Source organism: Malaclemys terrapin, chromosome 3, assembly GCF_027887155.1.
Source record: "Malaclemys terrapin pileata isolate rMalTer1 chromosome 3, rMalTer1.hap1, whole genome shotgun sequence".
NCBI classification, from domain to species: Eukaryota; Metazoa; Chordata; order Testudines; family Emydidae; genus Malaclemys; species Malaclemys terrapin.
Window position 1 is genome coordinate 111,495,457 of NC_071507.1, and position 19,199 is coordinate 111,514,655.

The 19,199-nt window shown below is 40.9% G+C and overlaps 1 protein-coding gene across 9 annotated transcripts in view; it reads right to left on the minus strand.

Annotated features, from left to right (window-relative positions):
* Positions 1–19,199, minus strand: part of LAMA2 (laminin subunit alpha 2) — a 474,663-nt gene that overhangs the window by 152,229 nt on the left and 303,235 nt on the right. For 6 of the 9 annotated variants that reach the window (XM_054023109.1, XM_054023107.1, XM_054023111.1 and 3 more), the window contains 5 exons: positions 19,089–19,175; positions 12,826–13,037; positions 5,632–5,738; positions 4,266–4,529; positions 780–960 (listed from right to left, as the gene is read on the minus strand). In XM_054023109.1, the coding sequence (XP_053879084.1) occupies positions 780–960; positions 4,266–4,529; positions 5,632–5,738; positions 12,826–13,037; positions 19,089–19,175 (851 nt within the window). The remainder of the gene's footprint in view (positions 1–779; positions 961–4,265; positions 4,530–5,631; positions 5,739–12,825; positions 13,038–19,088; positions 19,176–19,199) is intronic. The other 3 variants (XM_054023114.1, XM_054023113.1, XM_054023112.1) reach the window with 1 other exon arrangement.

Consider the following 19,199-nt stretch of genomic DNA (forward strand, 5'->3'; position numbering starts at 1 on the left):
TGATTTTGTTTCCCATTCCTTTTAAGGGCTTATTTAACAAAATGGCCAAACAAGGAAGGGGTACTGCCGCTGCCCTCCCTACAACTTTAGCCCTATGGTTAGGGCACGGGGGATGTGGGAGACCTAGATTCAATTCCCACTCTGGCTAATGTAGAGAGGGAACTTGAACAGGGGTCTCCCACCATCCAAAAGACTGCCCAAGCCATTGGAATATGGGATAGTCTGGTGTGGGTCTTCTCTCAGTCTCATCTGCTGAAGCTATTCCTTACTTCATGGCTAGTCAGTGAGTCTCCCATATCCTAGGTGAGGCCCTAACTACCAGGACAGTGTCCTTTTCACTCTCTCTACCCCTTATTCAGAGCAGGGACTTGAACCTGGGTCTCACAAATTCCTGGTGCCCTAGCCACTGGGCTATTATTGTAGGGTTCACTCTCTGACCAGAAATTCCATTCATGACCTGAGAAACCTTCCCGACTGATCATTTCCGCAAAAAGTTTACATGAATCACCATTTTCTGATCAAAAACTGTTTAATTTAAAAATTCCTGACCAGCTCTGTCCCTATGCCTTTTATGCATACCCATGATACAGCAACTTGGCTAAAAAGAGGTAAGAGTGGCTCACTCCATATTGTCCTGTTTTCTCTCTGTATGCAGCTCGGCTCATGGCAATGGCCCCACCTTAGATATAGCATAGGATAGTCCAAGGAAGAACATGCTACAGATTGAGAAGGGAAAAATCTGCAACAGGCCATTAAATGGAACCTGACTGTTTACGTACGAGTGCATCCTCCTTCTTCAAAGTTATAAAACCCATGAGCACAGCGATCGCATTTCTTTCCTGCTACACCAGGCTGGCAATGGCACTGTCCGTTCTCATCACAGTCGAAGGATTTGGAACCAAACGAATTGCAGTTACAGGGAACACATCCTCTAGACGACTGTAGACCAAATGTCCCAGGCTGCCACATAAGATAGAGGAAGAGCATTTAGTATAGACAAGGTCTATCTACAGAACAAAGAGTTAAACAGTAAAAGTGCTGGGAGCAGAGGGTTTATTTGAGTTCTTTCCTCCTCAACGGCAATAAGAATAATCTGAAATAAATTACAAATAAAGAGCCAGACCCTAAAGCCTTTGAGTTGAGGACATGACGTATCTTGCTGGCTCTGATCTGAGTAAGGACTTAAGGATTTGATCCATGTTTATTATAATTAGGGCACTTTGTGTCGCTGTGTAAGCCTACTGAATTTTCCTATGATGTCTGTGTCCAGAGCCTTCCTACACATGCAGAAATGGAGGGCAATCAGATTGCAAACAACCTCCCAAAAACATATTCATAAGGTATCCCTAAGTATAGCAATTTATTTCAGCAGGGAGATTTTGAAGTCTGCTCTAAAAGATCATTTGTAGAACTTTGCCATTTAACCTGGCTGGAATGCTGGCTCCATCTTGCTGAACTGAATATTTGGATTGTGATATTATTGAAGGTTATAGTCATAAGCTAACTGAATAAATACAAATACTGACTTGCGCTTCAGCAGTCTGCTATACGCTTTGCACATTATCATTATGATTTTTATTACATTTGTCTGATTTAAAGCCCATTCTTGCTCCCACAGAAGGGAAACAGGATGGAATGGGAGGCTAGATTTCACCTCCTTGGGTCAGGGACCATTTCTCACACATTTGTCAAACGGTATATCTGACTACAGCACTCTGTGAATAATGCATAGAGATAACTTACAAAAAACAACTGAACCCTGTATTTTGCTGCCAAAATGGGATGGGGGGGAAGCATCAAGGTAAAATTCACAGGCCAAATTCAGCTATGGTATAAGCGAATGCAACTTTATTTACTTCAGTGTGAGTTGCATCCTTTTATTCTAGTTTTGAGTGTTGTCCAATATTTTCAGGGCAATTAAATAGCTCTGACAGCTGAAGATAAAGCTTATCCAATGAGCCTCTTGTTTCTCTTCTTTTTATTCTTTTACTTTTTCTGCATTAACTGCTACAGGGGCCTTCCAAAATCAAAACCTGAAGACAAATATTCTGCAAAAGTTGAATATCAGTGGTTATAACACTAAGGAGCTTCCCCCTTAACCCTATCTGTATAAAGTGAAAATACTTGTGAAGAAAGGAAGATAAGGCTTTAATATATATCAAACTGGACAGATCTATGCTGAGCTTTTGGCTGATAGGTTAAATTGCTGACACTGAATTAGCTGAACAGAAGTTCTATGGCAGCACAAAATTCTTTGTATTAAAATGATGAGTTCAATTTTACATTAGGTATATGTTTACTGTGAATATGACAGGGAAACTAAACTTTGCATATAGTGATTTTGTCATTAAAGTGAACGAGGCTGTGGGGGTGGAGTATTTTTGTTTAGCTGAGTTGATTTTTAGAGAATGTTAAACTCCAGAACACTGTGGATTTCATATTCTGGCACAACATTTAAGGAAAAATCCAGGTAGCTAGCTTGCTACATCTCAGTGAATGGAGACAATGAAAAATTAGATATAAAAGAATTAAAACTATTAGTTAATATTATTTCACATTGATATTAAATTATGGAGAAAGGAGAAAAAATCCTATTACTGTATAACCTAGATTGATAGGGTTAGATCCTCAGCTGGTCTAATCGGTGTAGGTTGGTTGAAGTCAATGAAGTTACAGCACCTGAGGATTTGACTCACGGAGGCAAACGCTACCCTCTGTTGTATGTGTGAAACCCCATTGTCTTCAATGAAATACCATGCAAGCAACTAAATCCTGTGTACTGAAATCTGATCCATGAAGGAGGAATCCTCAGATTCCACACTGCCACAGGGATCACCGACATGGATCAGATTGCTGGAACAGGGCATCTGGGCAGAGGTAAAATGGAAGAATCATGTGAAAACGAATGAAGGGTCATACATATAACAAGTAATTATCCAAATTTTAATTTCCAAATTCTATAGTGATATGCTACACTGGTATGTACTTTCGCGTGATGAAACATAACAGAGAGAAAGGAATACCCAAAATCATGTAATTAAATTTCTAGGTTCAATTAAATCTACAGACCATCTCTAAAGATTTCTTTCATAAGAGGAAGAAATAGAATTCAAAAGAAGAAATGTGAATATGCAAAATCTCAGGACAGCCATTCAGATTAATGCAGCGAAGTAAGCATAACCCAGCATGCAGCTCAGCTCTCAATGAAAGGTTTGATAGGATCTAATAAATTCTGTTTATCAGGGTGAAAAACAGTAAAATTGGCTCACAGGCTAGAACTGCACAGCGTGAAGGAAGGAAAGAAGGATCACCAGCATACTGTATTTTCTACAGTGATGAGTTTTGCAGAGTGAAAGGCATTCTGATAAGTCATGCAGTCCCCCCCCTACCCCCCAGATTAATCCTCACTAAAATCTATTTATGTACTGAAATTAATACTCTATTTTATAAGAATCACATTTAACAGGGAGCAAATTTCTCACTTCTAAGACCCTGGATAAAAAAAAAAGAAGTGTGCTGAATCTTTCTGAATATACTATTATGTTTTGTCCTTATGATGGATGTTCATGTGTGTGTGATACATGTGCAAATGGTATTTGTGCGTATGGTTTTGGGTAACAAAATTATATCCTAAACACTTCCATTTAGGTACAGGGCATTATAATTACATCAGCTTCAAAAAAGGCTGCTTTGACTAGACATGAAAAACAACAGGACTATCCTGATAATTGTTTTCAGTTTGGGAAATAGATTCTTCAAACGTGCACTTTAGCCAATAAAAGAAGTCAACCCAAGTAGCTACCATGTGAATTACTGAAAACTCAAAGTCTACTACATATGATGCTCCAGAACCCCTACATCTGTTCATCATCGTCAGAATTGATCCTTCTCCTGGACTAAACTTCTTGGTATCTGGAATCAGTAAAGATATAGGGTGAAATCCCGCCCAGATAAAGTCAGTGGCAACACTCCCATTGACTTCAATGGGGCCAGGATTTCACCCATAATTTCTGTATGTGTCACTATTGATTATGTTGTCTCTAAACTTATTCTGGTATTTATGGTTTTGCCTATATTGCGCTTTGGACTAGGTTCAATCCTGAAAGAGTGTAAATATTTTAGAAGTCTGTATTTGTACCATGTCATATTCCTAAACCTGTTAATTTAGCATAGCACAGAATGGGGGTGAAAACCTCCAATCACTATTTGGGAGACCCCATGCACAAACAAATCCAGCCCATGCATCACACAGGTTTTCTGATTACCAAAGCGACAGGCCTGTAAGCACCCCGGGGGCACCCGCTGGTACCAGTGAAGCCCCATCTCTGAGAAGGGACTTGGATTTGCTGAGTGGCCCGTGGATTTTCTTTCCGTTTATGCACCTGTCTGCTGAGTTCACAGTGTTTACCCATGAATCCTGATTTGCAGATGCATCTCCCCGACATATCACAGCGCAGTGACATGGATCTTAAAGGACTGCAGCCACAGGGTATGCAGAATTGTTTTTCTGGGGCCCACAAGTAGTTGGGCTTTAGGAGTGAAAGGCAAAAGATAGTTAGCCAACAAAGGCAGAGAAGTGATATGGAAAGATGTTGAGAAAAAAGTGTGGCATTAAACAAAGATTAGCTCTGCATCTACCATCTGATAACGTACTTATGAAACAAAATACACAAAACATTGAATTTCATAATGGGAACTAAAATATAAACTCTATGGTTAGTATTAACTAGCTTTAATTATTATATGTGCATACTGTACAGCAAAGGACAAATTCTGCCCTCTGTTATACCTGGTATGTTCCACTGATACCAGTGGCCCCCTTAAATGAAACCTTTGACTAATGTTGAAAATCAAAGTGGGGCATTTATGGAGGCCCTGATCCAGAAATCTACTTGAGTAAGTACACAGTGTGGAAATAATCCATTCCATTTCCATAGAATTCCTCATGTGCTTTAAATTAGGCACCTGTTTAGGTGGTTTAACAGAGAGGGGCCAAAGCCAGGAGTTCTCACTCGGCAGTCTGTGGAGCTACAATAATCTATGAAGCATTTCCTAGTGGTCTGAAGAACAAAACACTTTGAAAATCAAGGATTTGGGGACTGGGCTGTTGGGTGGGTCCATAAGAGGAACTGTCTTTTGCAACGTTTTCCACTTTTGAATTAATGCACCAAGACAACAGGCAGTTTTGCCATAAAAATCTTCACGCCATGAAAATCTTCACGCCATGAAAATCTTCACAATGCATAAAGCACAAAATTCAATGCAGAGATGACAAGCATTTGCTTTTTTGCGAATCAGCCAGTCTCCTTTGAGGCAGTAATTTTTTCCTCAGGGCTCTCATATGTATTACCTTTTTCATATACATTAAGTATTGATATATAATTTTCAGGTGACTTAGAATAAAAAGGTATACATGTTTATTACACAGAAAGTGGCATATTCATTTAGTGCTGAGTTTTCCTCCAGAAAACTCCCAGGATGCACACTGATCTCCTGCTATAGTAATAAAAGCATTTAACTTTTGTTTTTCTTTGCCTGGAACAATCCATAATATTTTTTTAAGTGGAAAAGCACTTAGTCATGTCAAACTGTGGAGAAGAGTTAAATGAAACCCCAGTTCTGATTACTCACCTTACACTCATCACAGCGACGTCCCACAACATTGGGCTTGCACTCACACTGCCCTGTCTGAGAGTTGCAGATCTCTGAAAATGAGCCATTGATGTTGCAGTGACATGCTACAGGGAAACAGAGTTGTCACAATGCACTTTGTGAGGACATGAAATGCATAACAAATGAAAGACTACACTCCAATTTCCTAACAGTTTTTTTAAGCCAAGCATCTACAGTATTAGACATATTACTGGCAAGGTCCTGATCACCTTAGACTCTCGATGAAGATAAAGGCGATTCAGGGTACTCAGCACATTACAGAACCACACCCTATGTTAGGATTAGTGCACCTCTAACTGTACATTATAAAACTATATGCACACTGAGGAATTTTGCTTCGAGATAAACCAAATCATTTGCATGTCACCAGAATCCAAAAAAAGAAGGAGAGCATACTATTATGGACATGTTCATCTATAATCAAAGGTCTGAAACTTTTACTTCCTTCTCTATAGATTATATGCTCAAAATCTCATGGAAAGCTGAGGAATGAGGAACAGATCTGCTGAAACCCACTGCTTTTAAAAAGCAGCCTGTCCACTGTACCAAATCTTCGTATCAGCAGGATGGTGGATGAGTAGCGATGAAAAGGTACAGGGTTGAGGTTTAGAGAGTAGCTTGTTGTAATGCCCAAAGATGAAACTGGAGATCATATGCTTCCATGCCTCCATCTCAGCAACAGGCATTGTAACTCAGGTAGGCACCCTGCTGCCATTGCCTGGCCCCCATCCAACCCACACCCAATCTCACTTTGAAAGAGCTATGGAAAGGAGTTACTGCTTCTCAAGGCAGTATACTTTTTGATGCATTACATCCTAAGTTCTAATGCTCTGAGAGAGGAAGAACTTGATGCACAGCGAGGCTGTTGTACCAACTCCTCCTCCGACTCCCTTTGATCATGCCTCTCAGTTACACAGACCAGAGAATACATAATGGTTATAGAAGGGAGAGAGGTGGCTATATGATGGTGAGGAATGTGACCATATAGACACTTTTCACATCCCCCTTCACCTCCATGAACAGGACCATTTGTCTCCCTTCTTCCCCAGGAGAGGTGTTCATATAGTCCTATACTTTTTATAGTGTAAATTCCCTCTGCCTATCAGGTCCCTGCTCCAGTATCTTTTGCCCCTTCCAGCTTCCCTGAATGCCTGTTTCTGGTCCTTTTCTCAACCCAACTTGACAGTTTCATTTTAAGAAACACTTGTATTCCTAACAGTACACATTGTGATCACTATAAAAAAGTTAGCATCTCACATACCACCACATGGCATTTCAGATACTACAGTTGTTCCTAGTCTATCTATGGAGAAATACTGCAGTCATCTCACATGACTGTCAGATCTGCACATAAATGCTGGCTCTTATACAGAATGGTATTTTCTGATTTTTTTGATGTGCTATGTGATGATGGTCACTTCCTAACAAAAGCCTGCAGATTTTATAACTTGTGAGTCTATTCATTGTCCCATTTCCCTAGGTCTTTAAATAAGCACTTCACATCCTGGAATACATACATACATACATACATAAATTAAAAACTGTACTATCCTAATGTCTTTTTTGTAACAAGCAAAGCTTGTTCATGTCTTCAGAATGCTTTAATCTACTTACATTTTGGGATATATTTAATGGAATACAAAGATTTAAAAACCCTTCTCCTGTAGATTATATCACTTGTACCTACTTTTCCCTGATTTTTTTCCCTTGGTGCATCTTTGGCTCACTTCCCTCGCCCTTGTATCCACCATTCCTCCTTATTGCCTCACAGATTGTTTACTTTTTTAAAAGTATCTACATTCCAAAAAGGATACATAATGATTATTATTACATACCTGCTTCAAAATAGCTTTCTAATTCTGAGATCAACAGTGTAAGATGGTACACTTATAAACCTCCGTTCTTAAAAGCATAACACAGGTTGTCAGCATGTAAGTCTATTGAGATCTTAATTGGATTTTTGTCTTTCACACATTTCCAAGTATGGTATCTCAAGAATTTAAGACAGGAATTACAGTAAACTTTTTACATACTTCAGGTTATGTTATTAATATCATCATACTCAAAATTCCACACAGTGTACTCCTAGTTTGACTACAGATGAGCTCTTGAGAAGGAGTATAATATAGTGGTTAGGGCAGAAGTTGGGAGTCAAGACTCTGGTTCTTTTTCCCAGCTCTGCCACTGGGCAGGAGTAAGCGTAGCATGTATTTAGTAGTATCATCTTCTAAATTACAGATCCACACAATAAACTGTATTTATCTCACTTAGACACTGCCCACTGATTCACCTCCACTGTTATTGTTCAAACCTCTGAGCAACTTCAAAAAGTTGCCATTTAATAAAATAGCCTGTCAGGGAAATGTTTTGTTCTTTCCAGCAAATGTGGAAATTTCCCCCCAAATTACATTGGTCAAAATCTATTGTTCATATCATATACACATACACTCACTCATCTATCTTTATCTATAGTATGGTACACACCGTGGTTCTCATGGGAACTTTAAATCACCCTGATATCTGCTGGGAGAGCAATACAGCGGTGCACAGACAATCCAGGAAGTTTTTGGAAAGTGTAGGGGACAATTTCCTGGTGCAAGTGCTGGAGGAACCAACTAGGGGCAGAGCTTTTCTAGACCTGCTGCTCACAAACCAGGAAGAATTAGTAGGGGAAGCAAAAGTGGATGGGAACCTGGGAGGCAGTGACCATGAGATGGTTGAGTTCAGGATCCTGACACAAGGAAGAAAAGAAAGCAGCAGAATATGGACCCTGGACTTCAGAAAAGCAGACTTTGACTCCCTTAGGGAACTGATGGACAGGATCCCCTGGGAGAATAACATGAGGGGGAAAGGAGTCCAGGAGAGCTGGCTGTATTTTAAAGAATCCTTATTGAGGTTGCAGGAAAAAACCATCCCGATGTGTAGAAAGAATAGTAAATATGGCAGGCGACCAGCTTGGCTTAACAGTGAAATCTCTGCTGATCTTAAACGCAAAAAAGAAGCTTACAAGAAATGGAAGATTGGACAAATGACAAGGGAGGAGTATAAAAATATTGCTCAGGCATGCAGGAGTGAAATCAGGAAGGCCAAATCACACTTGGAGTTGCAGTTAGCAAGAGATGCTAAGAGTAACAAGAAGGGTTTCTTCAGGTATGTTAGCAGCAAGAAGAAAGTCGAGGAAACAATGAGGGAGGCAACCTAGTGACAGAGGATGTGGAAAAAGCTAATGTACTCAATGCTTTTTTTGCCTGTCTTCACAAACAAGGTCAGCTCCCAGACTGCTGCACTGGGCAGCACAGTATGGGGAGAAGGTGACCAGCCCGCTGTGGAGAAAGAAGTGGTTTGGGTCTATTTAGAAAAACTGGATGAGCACAAGTCCATGGGGCCGGATGCACTGCATCCGAGGGTGCTAAAGGAGTTGGCGGATGTGATTGCAGAGCCATTGGCCATTATCTTTGAAAATTCATTGGCGATCAGCGGAGGTCCCGGATGACTGGAAAAAGGCTAATGTAGTGCCCATCTTTAAAAAAGGGAAGGAGGAGGATCCGGGAACTACAGGCCAGTCAGCCTCACCTCAGTCCCTGGAAAAATCATGGAGCAGGTCCTCAAGGAATCAATTCTGAAGCACTTAGAGGAGAGGAAAGTGATCAGGAACAGTCAGCATGTATTCACCAAGGGCAAGTCATGCCTGACTAACCTAATTGCCTTCTATGAGGAGATAACTGAGTCTGTGGATGAGGGGCAAGCAGTGGATGTGTTATTCCTTGACTTTAGCAAAGCTTTTGATATGGTCTCCCACAGTATTCTTGCCAGCAAGTTAAAGAAGTATGGGCTGGATGAATGGACTATAAGGTGAATAGACGGCTGGCTAGATCATCGGGCTCAATGGGTAGTGATCAACAGCCCCATGTCTAGTTGGCAGCTGGTTTCAAGCGGAGTGCCCCAACGGTCGGTCCTGGGGCCTGTTTTGTTCAATATCTTCATTAATGATCTGGAGGATGGCATGGACTGCACTCTAAGCAAGTTTGCAGATGACACTAAACTGGGAGGAGTGATAGATATGCTGGAGGGTAGGGATAGGATAGGATGCAGAAGGACCTAGACAAATTAGAGGATTGGGCCAAAAGAAATCTGATGAGGTTCAACAAGGACAAGTGCAGAGTCCTGCACTTAGGATGGAAGAATCCCATTCACTGTTACAGACTAGGGACCGAATTGCTAGGAAGCAGTTCTGCAGAAAAGGACCTAGGGTTACAATGGACGAGAAGCTGGATATGAGTCAACAGTGTGCTCTTGTTGCCAAGAAGGCTAACGGCATTTTGGGCTGTATAAGTAGGGGCGTTGCCAGGAGATCGAGGGACGTGATCATTCCCCTCTATTCGACATTGGTGAGGCCTCACCTGGAGTACTGTGTCCAGTTTTGGGCCCTGAACTACAAGAAGGATGTGGAAATATTGGAAAGAGTACTGCGGAGGGCAACAAAAATGATTAGGGGGCTGGAGCACATGACTTATGAGGAGAGGCTGAGGGAACTGGGATTGTTTAGTCTGCAGAAGACTAGTCACTAGGAAGGTGGTGAAGCACTGGATTGAGTTACCTAGGGAGGTGGTGGAATCTCCTTCCTTAGAGATTTTTAAGGTCAGGCTTGACAAAGCCCTGGCTGGGATGATTTAGTTGGGAATTGATCCTGCTTTGAGCAGGGGGTTGGACTAGATGACCTCCTGAAGTCCCTTCCAACCCTGATATTCTATGATTCTATGAAACACATCATTATGCAATTTTTCTCATCTCATCCAACTGTGATATTACCAGGATAATCGCTAGTGGTTTTCTCTGCCAGATTGTGCTGTTTCACACTACCATCACTAAAAACCAACCCAGAAGAATCAAATCAAATAGGCTTAGGACATTTGTTCAATGTTCTTAGATTTGATTTTTTTTTTTAAATACACTATGAAATTCAGAAATGCTGTGATAATATACAGCTGGGCCATCATTTGAAATGGCTAATGCAAAACGACAATAGCATTCTGCTTAAGGAAGAGCAGGAAACATTTCAAACAATAATCTCAGCAAAATTCATGCTTTGCAGTACTCTTGGATTTCGCTCTTTGATAAAAAGTGAAAATTGAAAACAAGCAAGTAAAGTCATAGTCCCTCTGATATTGTAGCTGCAGGGTAAACTTCATGGAATGCTGCTGAAGAAATATAAAATCTTATGCAAAAAGAAAATCCACATGAAAGATGGAGAGAAAATAAAGGCACGGTAACTGTGAACACAAGGATATGAATACATTGAGAGGCTCTACTGTCATCATAACTAACTACCAAAGCAACTATTGTAATTATGCGTTAAAATGTATTTATTTTTAATACTTTTTATTTTTTATTAGATGTTTTCATCATACTCCAGATTCTTCCCCTTTGCAGCAGCCACTGTTGCAGAAATGTTCAAAGCTTCAGCCATGTCAGTGTCTGAGGGAGGGCGAGGCAGTAATGGGAGCTGTGATTGCACCTGTAGTTTGATTTGTGAAATGCACTGCTTTTTATGTGACATTATATACTTAAAGTCTTAAATCATATGACATCATACCCATGAATTATTAACCAGTTCTGAGACCACTTGTGAATGCTGAATTTTTAGCACTGTCTAGGTGTAGAATATTTGGAAAACCCTTTTGTTTTTTAACCACTCTGTGCCTCAGTTTCCCCATCTGTAAAATCAGGAGAATGATACTGACGATCTTTGCAAAGCACCTTGAGATCTAATGAGGAAAAGTGCTACATAGAAACTAGATATTAGCATTATAATTTTGCATATACATACTGTATATAGAGATAGGTATACATACATATCCGACTATATCTTTAGCTATATACACACACAAAATATTTTTATGCACCCATACAGCTTATGGACACACATGTATATCCACACAATGGAAAAACTTGATAACGTGTCAATAACTGTGCTTTGAAATCCTTCATAAAAGGCACGCTATACATAAAGAACAAAATGCTTTACAATAATTAATTCAACCCCTAATGGAGAGAAGTATTATAATTGTATATCAATTAAACAGATTGCTAAATAAAGACCAACATTTTCAAAAGAGGCCTCCAATTTGGGGTATAGGCAGTCCTTGGACTCACGACACAATTGGTTCCTGAAAATAGCGTCGTAAGTCGAAATGTAGTAACTCGGAACCGCAATCCTCTCCATTGCGAGACCAAGTGTCATAAAATTGAAACCAAGTGATGTAAGTCGAATCAGGGTGTCAATTCAGAAACACCATAAGTGCCATTTGTCATAAGTCGAACATCGTAAAGTCGAGGACTCCCTGTACTTCCATTTTTGGATGTGCAACTTTAAATACAAGTGGTTTGATATTCATGGGTACTGACCAAAATCCTAATTTAATTCAAAGGGAGTTGGTGGTGCTCAGAAAGTATGGAAAAAAGTCCTTAGAGTTGGGGTCCCAAACTAAGGTACCCAAATTTTACAGACCACTTTTGAAACTATGTGTCTAAATGACTTTCCCACTATCAAACTGCAAGTCAGTATCAGATAAAACTACAAAACACAGTAGTGATGGCCCAAAGGTTCATATTCTAGCCAAATGTTCTAGAAACTGCAACCCATGCAGCATACTGCAGTAAAACAATTACCTGATTCTCTTCTAACTTACACTAGTTTTACACCGATGTAACTAAATTGGCCTCTGTGGCCTTCTGATTTAGCCCAGTGAAAGGGGAGAATCAAGCCCTAAATGAAGTAAAATGTCCAACCAGTGGGCCTGAAAAACACATGGTCTTAATAGTAAATGGCAGTTGTGTTTACCTATTACTGTATCTTTTAAAACACCATTTTAAAAACGTAGCCCCTGCTGCAATACCAAACACACAGATTTATCCTTGTCACTGTTCACATGTAGCAGGATGCTTTTCAACAATTTCTACTTTATATATACTCACTGAAATCTCTCCTTCCATATATAGGTATAGATATATAGCATCGTTTTTACTTATATAAATATACTGAATCACTCACATGCATGCCTCCCCCCCCCCACACACATCTCAGGTACTCGTTAGTTATGTGGATATGGAATATATCAGTTCTGTCAGGAGCAGACAGAGTTCAGGACTTACATTGACAATTCTTTGGATCAAGAGCATCTCCAAAATATCCATCAGCGCACCTTTCACAGTATTGACCTGTTATACCAGGTTTACATATCAGGCAAGCTCCAGATAAGCTGTCACAGCTGCCAGGAATGGAGAAGTCAAGGTTGTCATTACACTGGCAGGGCCGGCATGATCCTCCTGGTATTAAAGGTTGTCCAAAATAGCCGTTTGCGCACCTAAGACAAGAGATACTATCAATCAGGGTACTTACATAGTCCTGTTAGGAGAAATGTTTACAGTTTTGTTGTCTCACTAATCACTAAGGACGGTTTGATTTTCTTTCAAGTATTTTTTTTTAAGTGCCTTAAAAAAACAGCACTGTAGATATAGAACCAGCTGAAATCCTGCCAGCTCTGCTAGTAATTAGATTTCAGTGGGGGTGGGGGAATCTTGTCACTGGCACTGAAGACGAGACAAAAGCATAATAAGAAATCTGTCTATTACTCCAGAGGAATTCAGGTCCATGCTGGAAAGCCTTTGTACAGCCCATCATGTGTAGCTACCCAAATAGGCTGCTTTTCTGTACTCACTAATCAGGAAGACTGACAATTCCCCTTCCTCCTCCCCACCAATCCCTAGCCATAAAATCTTTTTTTGGGAAAACAAGTTCACCTGATAATACAGCAGCAAATTTATTTGTTTTCCTAATAAATACAATAAAATAATAAACACCAAATCTGCTACATGGAACAATTTGTTTACTATTAGAGGGATGTCTGTCTGTCACACAGAGGTCATGTAGAGTGAACTCAGTAATGCAGTTGTTGCTATGTAAGATATACTGCACACTGAAAATTTCAAAATAGGGATGTTAAAAAGCTCACCTATTTTTCAACTTACCTATCAGTTGCTTTCTATAGGTACCGTGCAAAACATTACTGAATCTGAATGAACATTACTGCATGTTTTGAAAGTGTATCTTACTGTTGCAGCCCATTTTCTATTTATATTCAGGTCTGCTCTCCCTTTCCATTGCATTTGCTCAGACTTCACAGTAAGACCAACGTTAAAGGGAGAAGTAAAGGAAGGAATGTAAAAATCTCCTAGTTCAGGCTAATGTTGTTGTTCATGTCATCTCATAAGAATTCAGACTAACGTAAAGGAATGCTAAAACTCTACTAACCTCCATGTTATTTAAGCCAGTGTCTCCAACTAACTGACAGTTCCATCTCATCCCATACTGGGCAGGATACAGGAGCAAGGATCTTGTGCATCATGCCTGGATATATCCATACATCTCCACTACACTTTCCCTCTCAGAACTTCAGGGGCAACTTCACCCATTTCCCTCAAATTCACCCTTTCTTTGCACTCAGCACATTCCATCAAGGTTTCTAAAGGGATCCTAACACTTTTATTGTAACACTGTCTTATGAAATGGTTATTAGTTTCGATACTAACAGAGCTCGTAAAGTGCTGGATGATTGAGATTGGAAAGCAAATTCTATCTGGATCTGATCAAATATCTCTCTGTAGCAGGATGCTATACAATTTAAATATAATTTTTCCTATTCCCATATCTAAAATTGAAAACCATTACAGTCTAGATTATGTAAGCCTTACTCACACAAACAGTCCAAAAGGGACTATCTGTATAGGTCAGTGGTGAGCAACCTGCGGCCTGTCAGGGTAATACATGCATATATTATCTTGAACCATGAATACATTTTGAAAGTAGGGGGAAATCTAGGGCAGTGGTTCCCCTGGGGGGCCATGAGCAGCTTTCAGTGGGACCTCCAACCATAGACAGTGTTAGACTTACTGGGTCCCAGGGCAGAAAGCCAAAGTCCCACCGCAAGGGGCTGAAGCCCGGGGCCCTGAGCCCTGCCACCAGGGCAGAAGCCAAAGCCTGAACAACTTAGCCTCACAGGGGCCCCTGTGGCATGGGGCACCAAACAATTGCCCTGCTTGCTACCCCCTAACGCCAGCCCTGGCTTTTATAAGCAGAAAACGAGTTGTTGTGGCACAGGTGGGCCGTGGAGTGTTTATAGCCTATGGGGGAGGGGGAGCTCAGAAAGAAAAAGGTTGAGAACCCCTGAACTAGGATATCTTCAGCATAGAACTAAGGTGTTACCCCCCTCCCGAACAGTTGCAGGAGATCATTAAAATAATCCGCGTTCACTAATCCTGTATGTGCTCTCTTTAAAACATCTCCACTTCAGCTATTCTCCTCTGATTCAATATGCTATGAGCCTTTGGGAAGGCTCATGTAAGTGAAGAGCAAAACTTTGTGTGACATGGAAAGTAAACTTCCTGCATTAAGAGGAAAAAATCTTATAAAATGCTGATTAATGACTAATAGCTTTATGGACAGAGTGAAAGAAAGAATTGTTGTAATAATCTTTCAGTATTTCTCCTCTTTCCATTCCACTCACTCTTCTGCACCCTCCACTTACTAGATTCATGGTTGCCTGTGCAACCTTAATTTGGTTTCCTTGTGCTTCCAACCTATTCACTCAATAAAGCAATGATGCCATAGAAAAAATAGCATGTGATCATGTGATTAACCATCATAATGAATATGCACAGGGTGGCCAAATCCGAACTTTTGAGTGCCTGGCTTTGCAACCTAAACAACATTCTTTTAACATAGATTGGGTTTTTTTGTTTGTTTTTTGTTGTTGGTAAAAAACATTCTATTTTGTAAAAAGCAACAGAGGGTCCTGTGGCACCTTTAAGACTAACAGAAGTATTGGGAGCATAAGCTTTCGTGGGTAAGAACCTCACTTCTTCAGATGCAAGTAATGGAAATTTCCAGAGGCAGGTATAAATCAGTATGGAGATAACGAGGTTAGTTCAATCAGGGAGGGTGAGGTGCTCTGCTAGCAGTTGAGGTGTGAACACCAAGGGAGGAGAAACTGCTTCTGTAGTTGGATAGCCATTCACAGTCTTTGTTTAATCCTGAACTGATGGTGTCAAATTTGCAAATGAACTGGAGCTCAGCAGTTTTTCTTTGGAGTCTGGTCCTGAAGTTTTTTTGCTGTAAAATGGCTACCTTTACATCTGCTATTGTGTGGCAGGGAGGTTGAAGTGTTCTCCTACAGGTTTTTGTATATTGCCATTCCTGATATCTGACTTGTGTCCATTTATCCTCTTGCGTAGTGACTGTAACTGACTGAACTAACCTCGTTATCACAGAAAAGGAAGAAGCTGCTGGCACTATGTGCTTGGTCCAGGAGGTGGTCTTGGGGAGCCCAGCCCTTCTCTCTCTTCCCTGCCTTTTGAGATGGGAGGCTCCTTCCCCATGTGATGCTCCCAGAAGGGAGGATGGATGGCTGAAACTACGTGCTGGGTGCAGGGAGTTATGGGGAAAATCGACTTGGCTTTCTTTTGCCTGCCTCCCTCCCCCACAAGTCAGGGGACCTCTTGCTCTATGTCAGGCCACCAGAGTGAAGTAGGTGAATTGTGACTCGGGCCATGTATTGGATTGAGATGGGTTATGGGGGATCTTGGCTTGGCTCTCTCTTGCCCCTCTGAGAGTTGGGAGAGCTCTGGCTCTATACCACTCCCCTGAGGAAGGAGAAAATGGAAGTCTGTGGAAGAAGGATTATTAGGGGAACTTAGGCTGGCTGTCTTCCCCACATCCCCCACCTACAGCTGGTCTGGCAGCTCCCAAGCATTGCCAGAGCAGTTCCTTCTGCTGCCACTGTTTTGGTAGTGACACAGGCCAGACTTTTCAGAGTGTTCAGTGATTTTGACAGGCTACCAAAATTTCCCGACAAGCCCAGGTGAGAACTGACAGTGATTTTTGATACTTTGCCATTTTGCTAAATCTGAATTCAATTTCATAGGACAAAGAAAAGGCACTTCAGAAGCCGGGTGGGGGGGTGGAGGGAGCGTTTCCCAGATGAATATAAGACCTGCTGTAAACAATGAAGGTGTTGATGTTTCACAGTGAAAAGGCCCCAGGAATCCTTTATAATGGAGAGTATTATGCATCCTAAATAAAGGAGTCCTGACCAGATCCCCCTACAACAGGCAAAAGCAGGTTTGTGGGCAGCTGTAGGAATGAAAAGGTATGAGGCTGTTGTTTTGAGAGAGAACTGTATATAAGATACCTCATTATAATTTGGGACTGTTAAATTAATAGTTCCATATGACTCAGATCAGTTGTCAGATTGCAGTTGCTAAAATAAAAAAGAATTTCATGTACAGTCTTTGGGCAATTACACATACACTTTTAATAGCAAATACAACATGTTTTCTTCTGCCTTCTAAATGTTTAATATAATCAATGGATGTGAGCTGTTCTACACAACTTGCAACATTTAAAAAAAAAAAAAACCAAGAAGAACCTCACTTTTTCAGATTTCATCTTCGACGCTAATCTACGGATTATGCTCCACTCTGAAATAGCACTTGTTGCTGATGGAAACTGTCAATGACTTTGCATTGACAAACTGCCACCAAAATGCTCCTGATGTGATTACTTCCTGCAGTCGTTAACTTCATAGCCCCCTAGCTGAAAGGAGGAGGATGCTGTCCAAGGCAGACAGGAAAAGACAGGCAGAAATAGCACTCAGCAGGAGCAGCCAAAGTGAGGATGGGTGGGAACAGGTGACAGCCTGCATACTCTCTTTCTCTCTCTCTGCTGCAGGGAAAACACTGCACTGTAGGGAATTTCAGGGGAAATCACTGTGACTGGAAGTTGGACAGGCAGGGCTATACAAGGGTAAATACACAGGAAGGTGAAAAAGGGTGTAAAGCAGGCCCCTGGCCTTCTTTTACACCTCTTGTTTGTCAATTTTCTTGCTACAACCCACTCTCCCACTTCTCATCCTGTAACTTACATCAGTTTACACTCAGTGGCCTTCATTCACTTTAGGGTTGGTGCTGGAAGATGCTGGAGGAAACTCTAGCAGTGAGTCCCAAGTGGCAGAGTCCATCAAAAGAAAAGTCAAAGGGGCACCATGGAGGATCCAGGATCTAGACAGTGCCCCGCAGAACAGGAGGATATGCTGGAGGACAAGGGGCTGTGGCCAGGGAGCCTGGGGATATGCTGATTCAGCACTGCCTGAACTTAAAAGCTGCCTTCTCTGGTGAAGCCCCTAAAGGAAGTGACAGTGTAAACATTGCCTTCCCTCCCACATACATGATATTCCCCTTGTGGGCAATTGTTCCCTGTGGTACAAAGGTGTGCAATATGCACCTCCCTGATTAGCATTAGTGAGTCAAATGCTTTTACCCCAACCTATCTCAATTTACACAACGGTAACTACCACAGCCATATACATTCGGCGCTTCCAGTACAACACAGAAAAGAGGTGGGGGGGATGAAAGAAGAACTTCAGTAAACCTTAGGCTCTCTCAATACCAACAGCTCATGGAGGGAAATTAGACTAAGACCAAATATACACAAAATACACCAGACTGCCAGAAGCTGGGACTGGATGACAGGGGATGGACCTCTTGATAAATTGCTTTGTTTTGTTCATTTTGTCAGAAGCACCCGGCACTGGCCACTGTTGGAAGACAGGATAGTGGGCTAGATGGACCATGGGTCTGACCACTTATGGCCATTCTCATGTTCTTATACACAAAACTTCTCTTTGTCTTTTTCTACAATAGCTTAAAAATGTAATATTCTCAAGCAACAGGAAAGTCTGAATTATTTATTGGGCATTGCTGTATATTTGTCACAGATATTTTTCTGTCACTATTTAAAACCCAGTAGAACTCCACATGCTAAGTAAGGTACTGCAATAGAGATTGAGAAGCAACAAAGATTAAAATATTGGTTTAAAATAATTAACACAACAAATAAATCCTGTTGGACTTTTTAAAAAGAACTAACAGTAATGCACTGAATAATTGATTCGTCATGCTCTAAGCATTTGACTTACATTTTAGAGAGACAAAAATAATTATGAAAATGCAAAAGATGCACAAAATAGCCAGAAAGATAATATTAAAAACTCTGATTGCTTTCTGACAAATGCTTTTTTGAAGTTGTAGCTCAGTGTTTAACCCTGAAATCATAAAAGATCTTTTTTGCAGCTGATTTATATAGCAACATAAGAAAACTAGTATAGAGAATAAATAATCTACATTAGTACATATACTCTGTGATAGAGAAGTATGAATAGGAACTTCCTTGGTGAGTTCATTGCAAGTTTGGGGGGCACAGGGAGAGAACAAACAGGTATGATAATCCTGTGTGAAAAGCACTCTTGCTTTAGACTTTAAGAGAGAAATGGTAAAAAGAGAGCTGTATGGCACTTGCTTACCTCTCACAGCGTGGTCCTGCATACCCAGGAGGGCATTCATCGCATATTAATCCATGACTTCGGTCTAAATGACATGTTGGGCTAAAGCTACGTTGTTGATGTTGGGCAAGA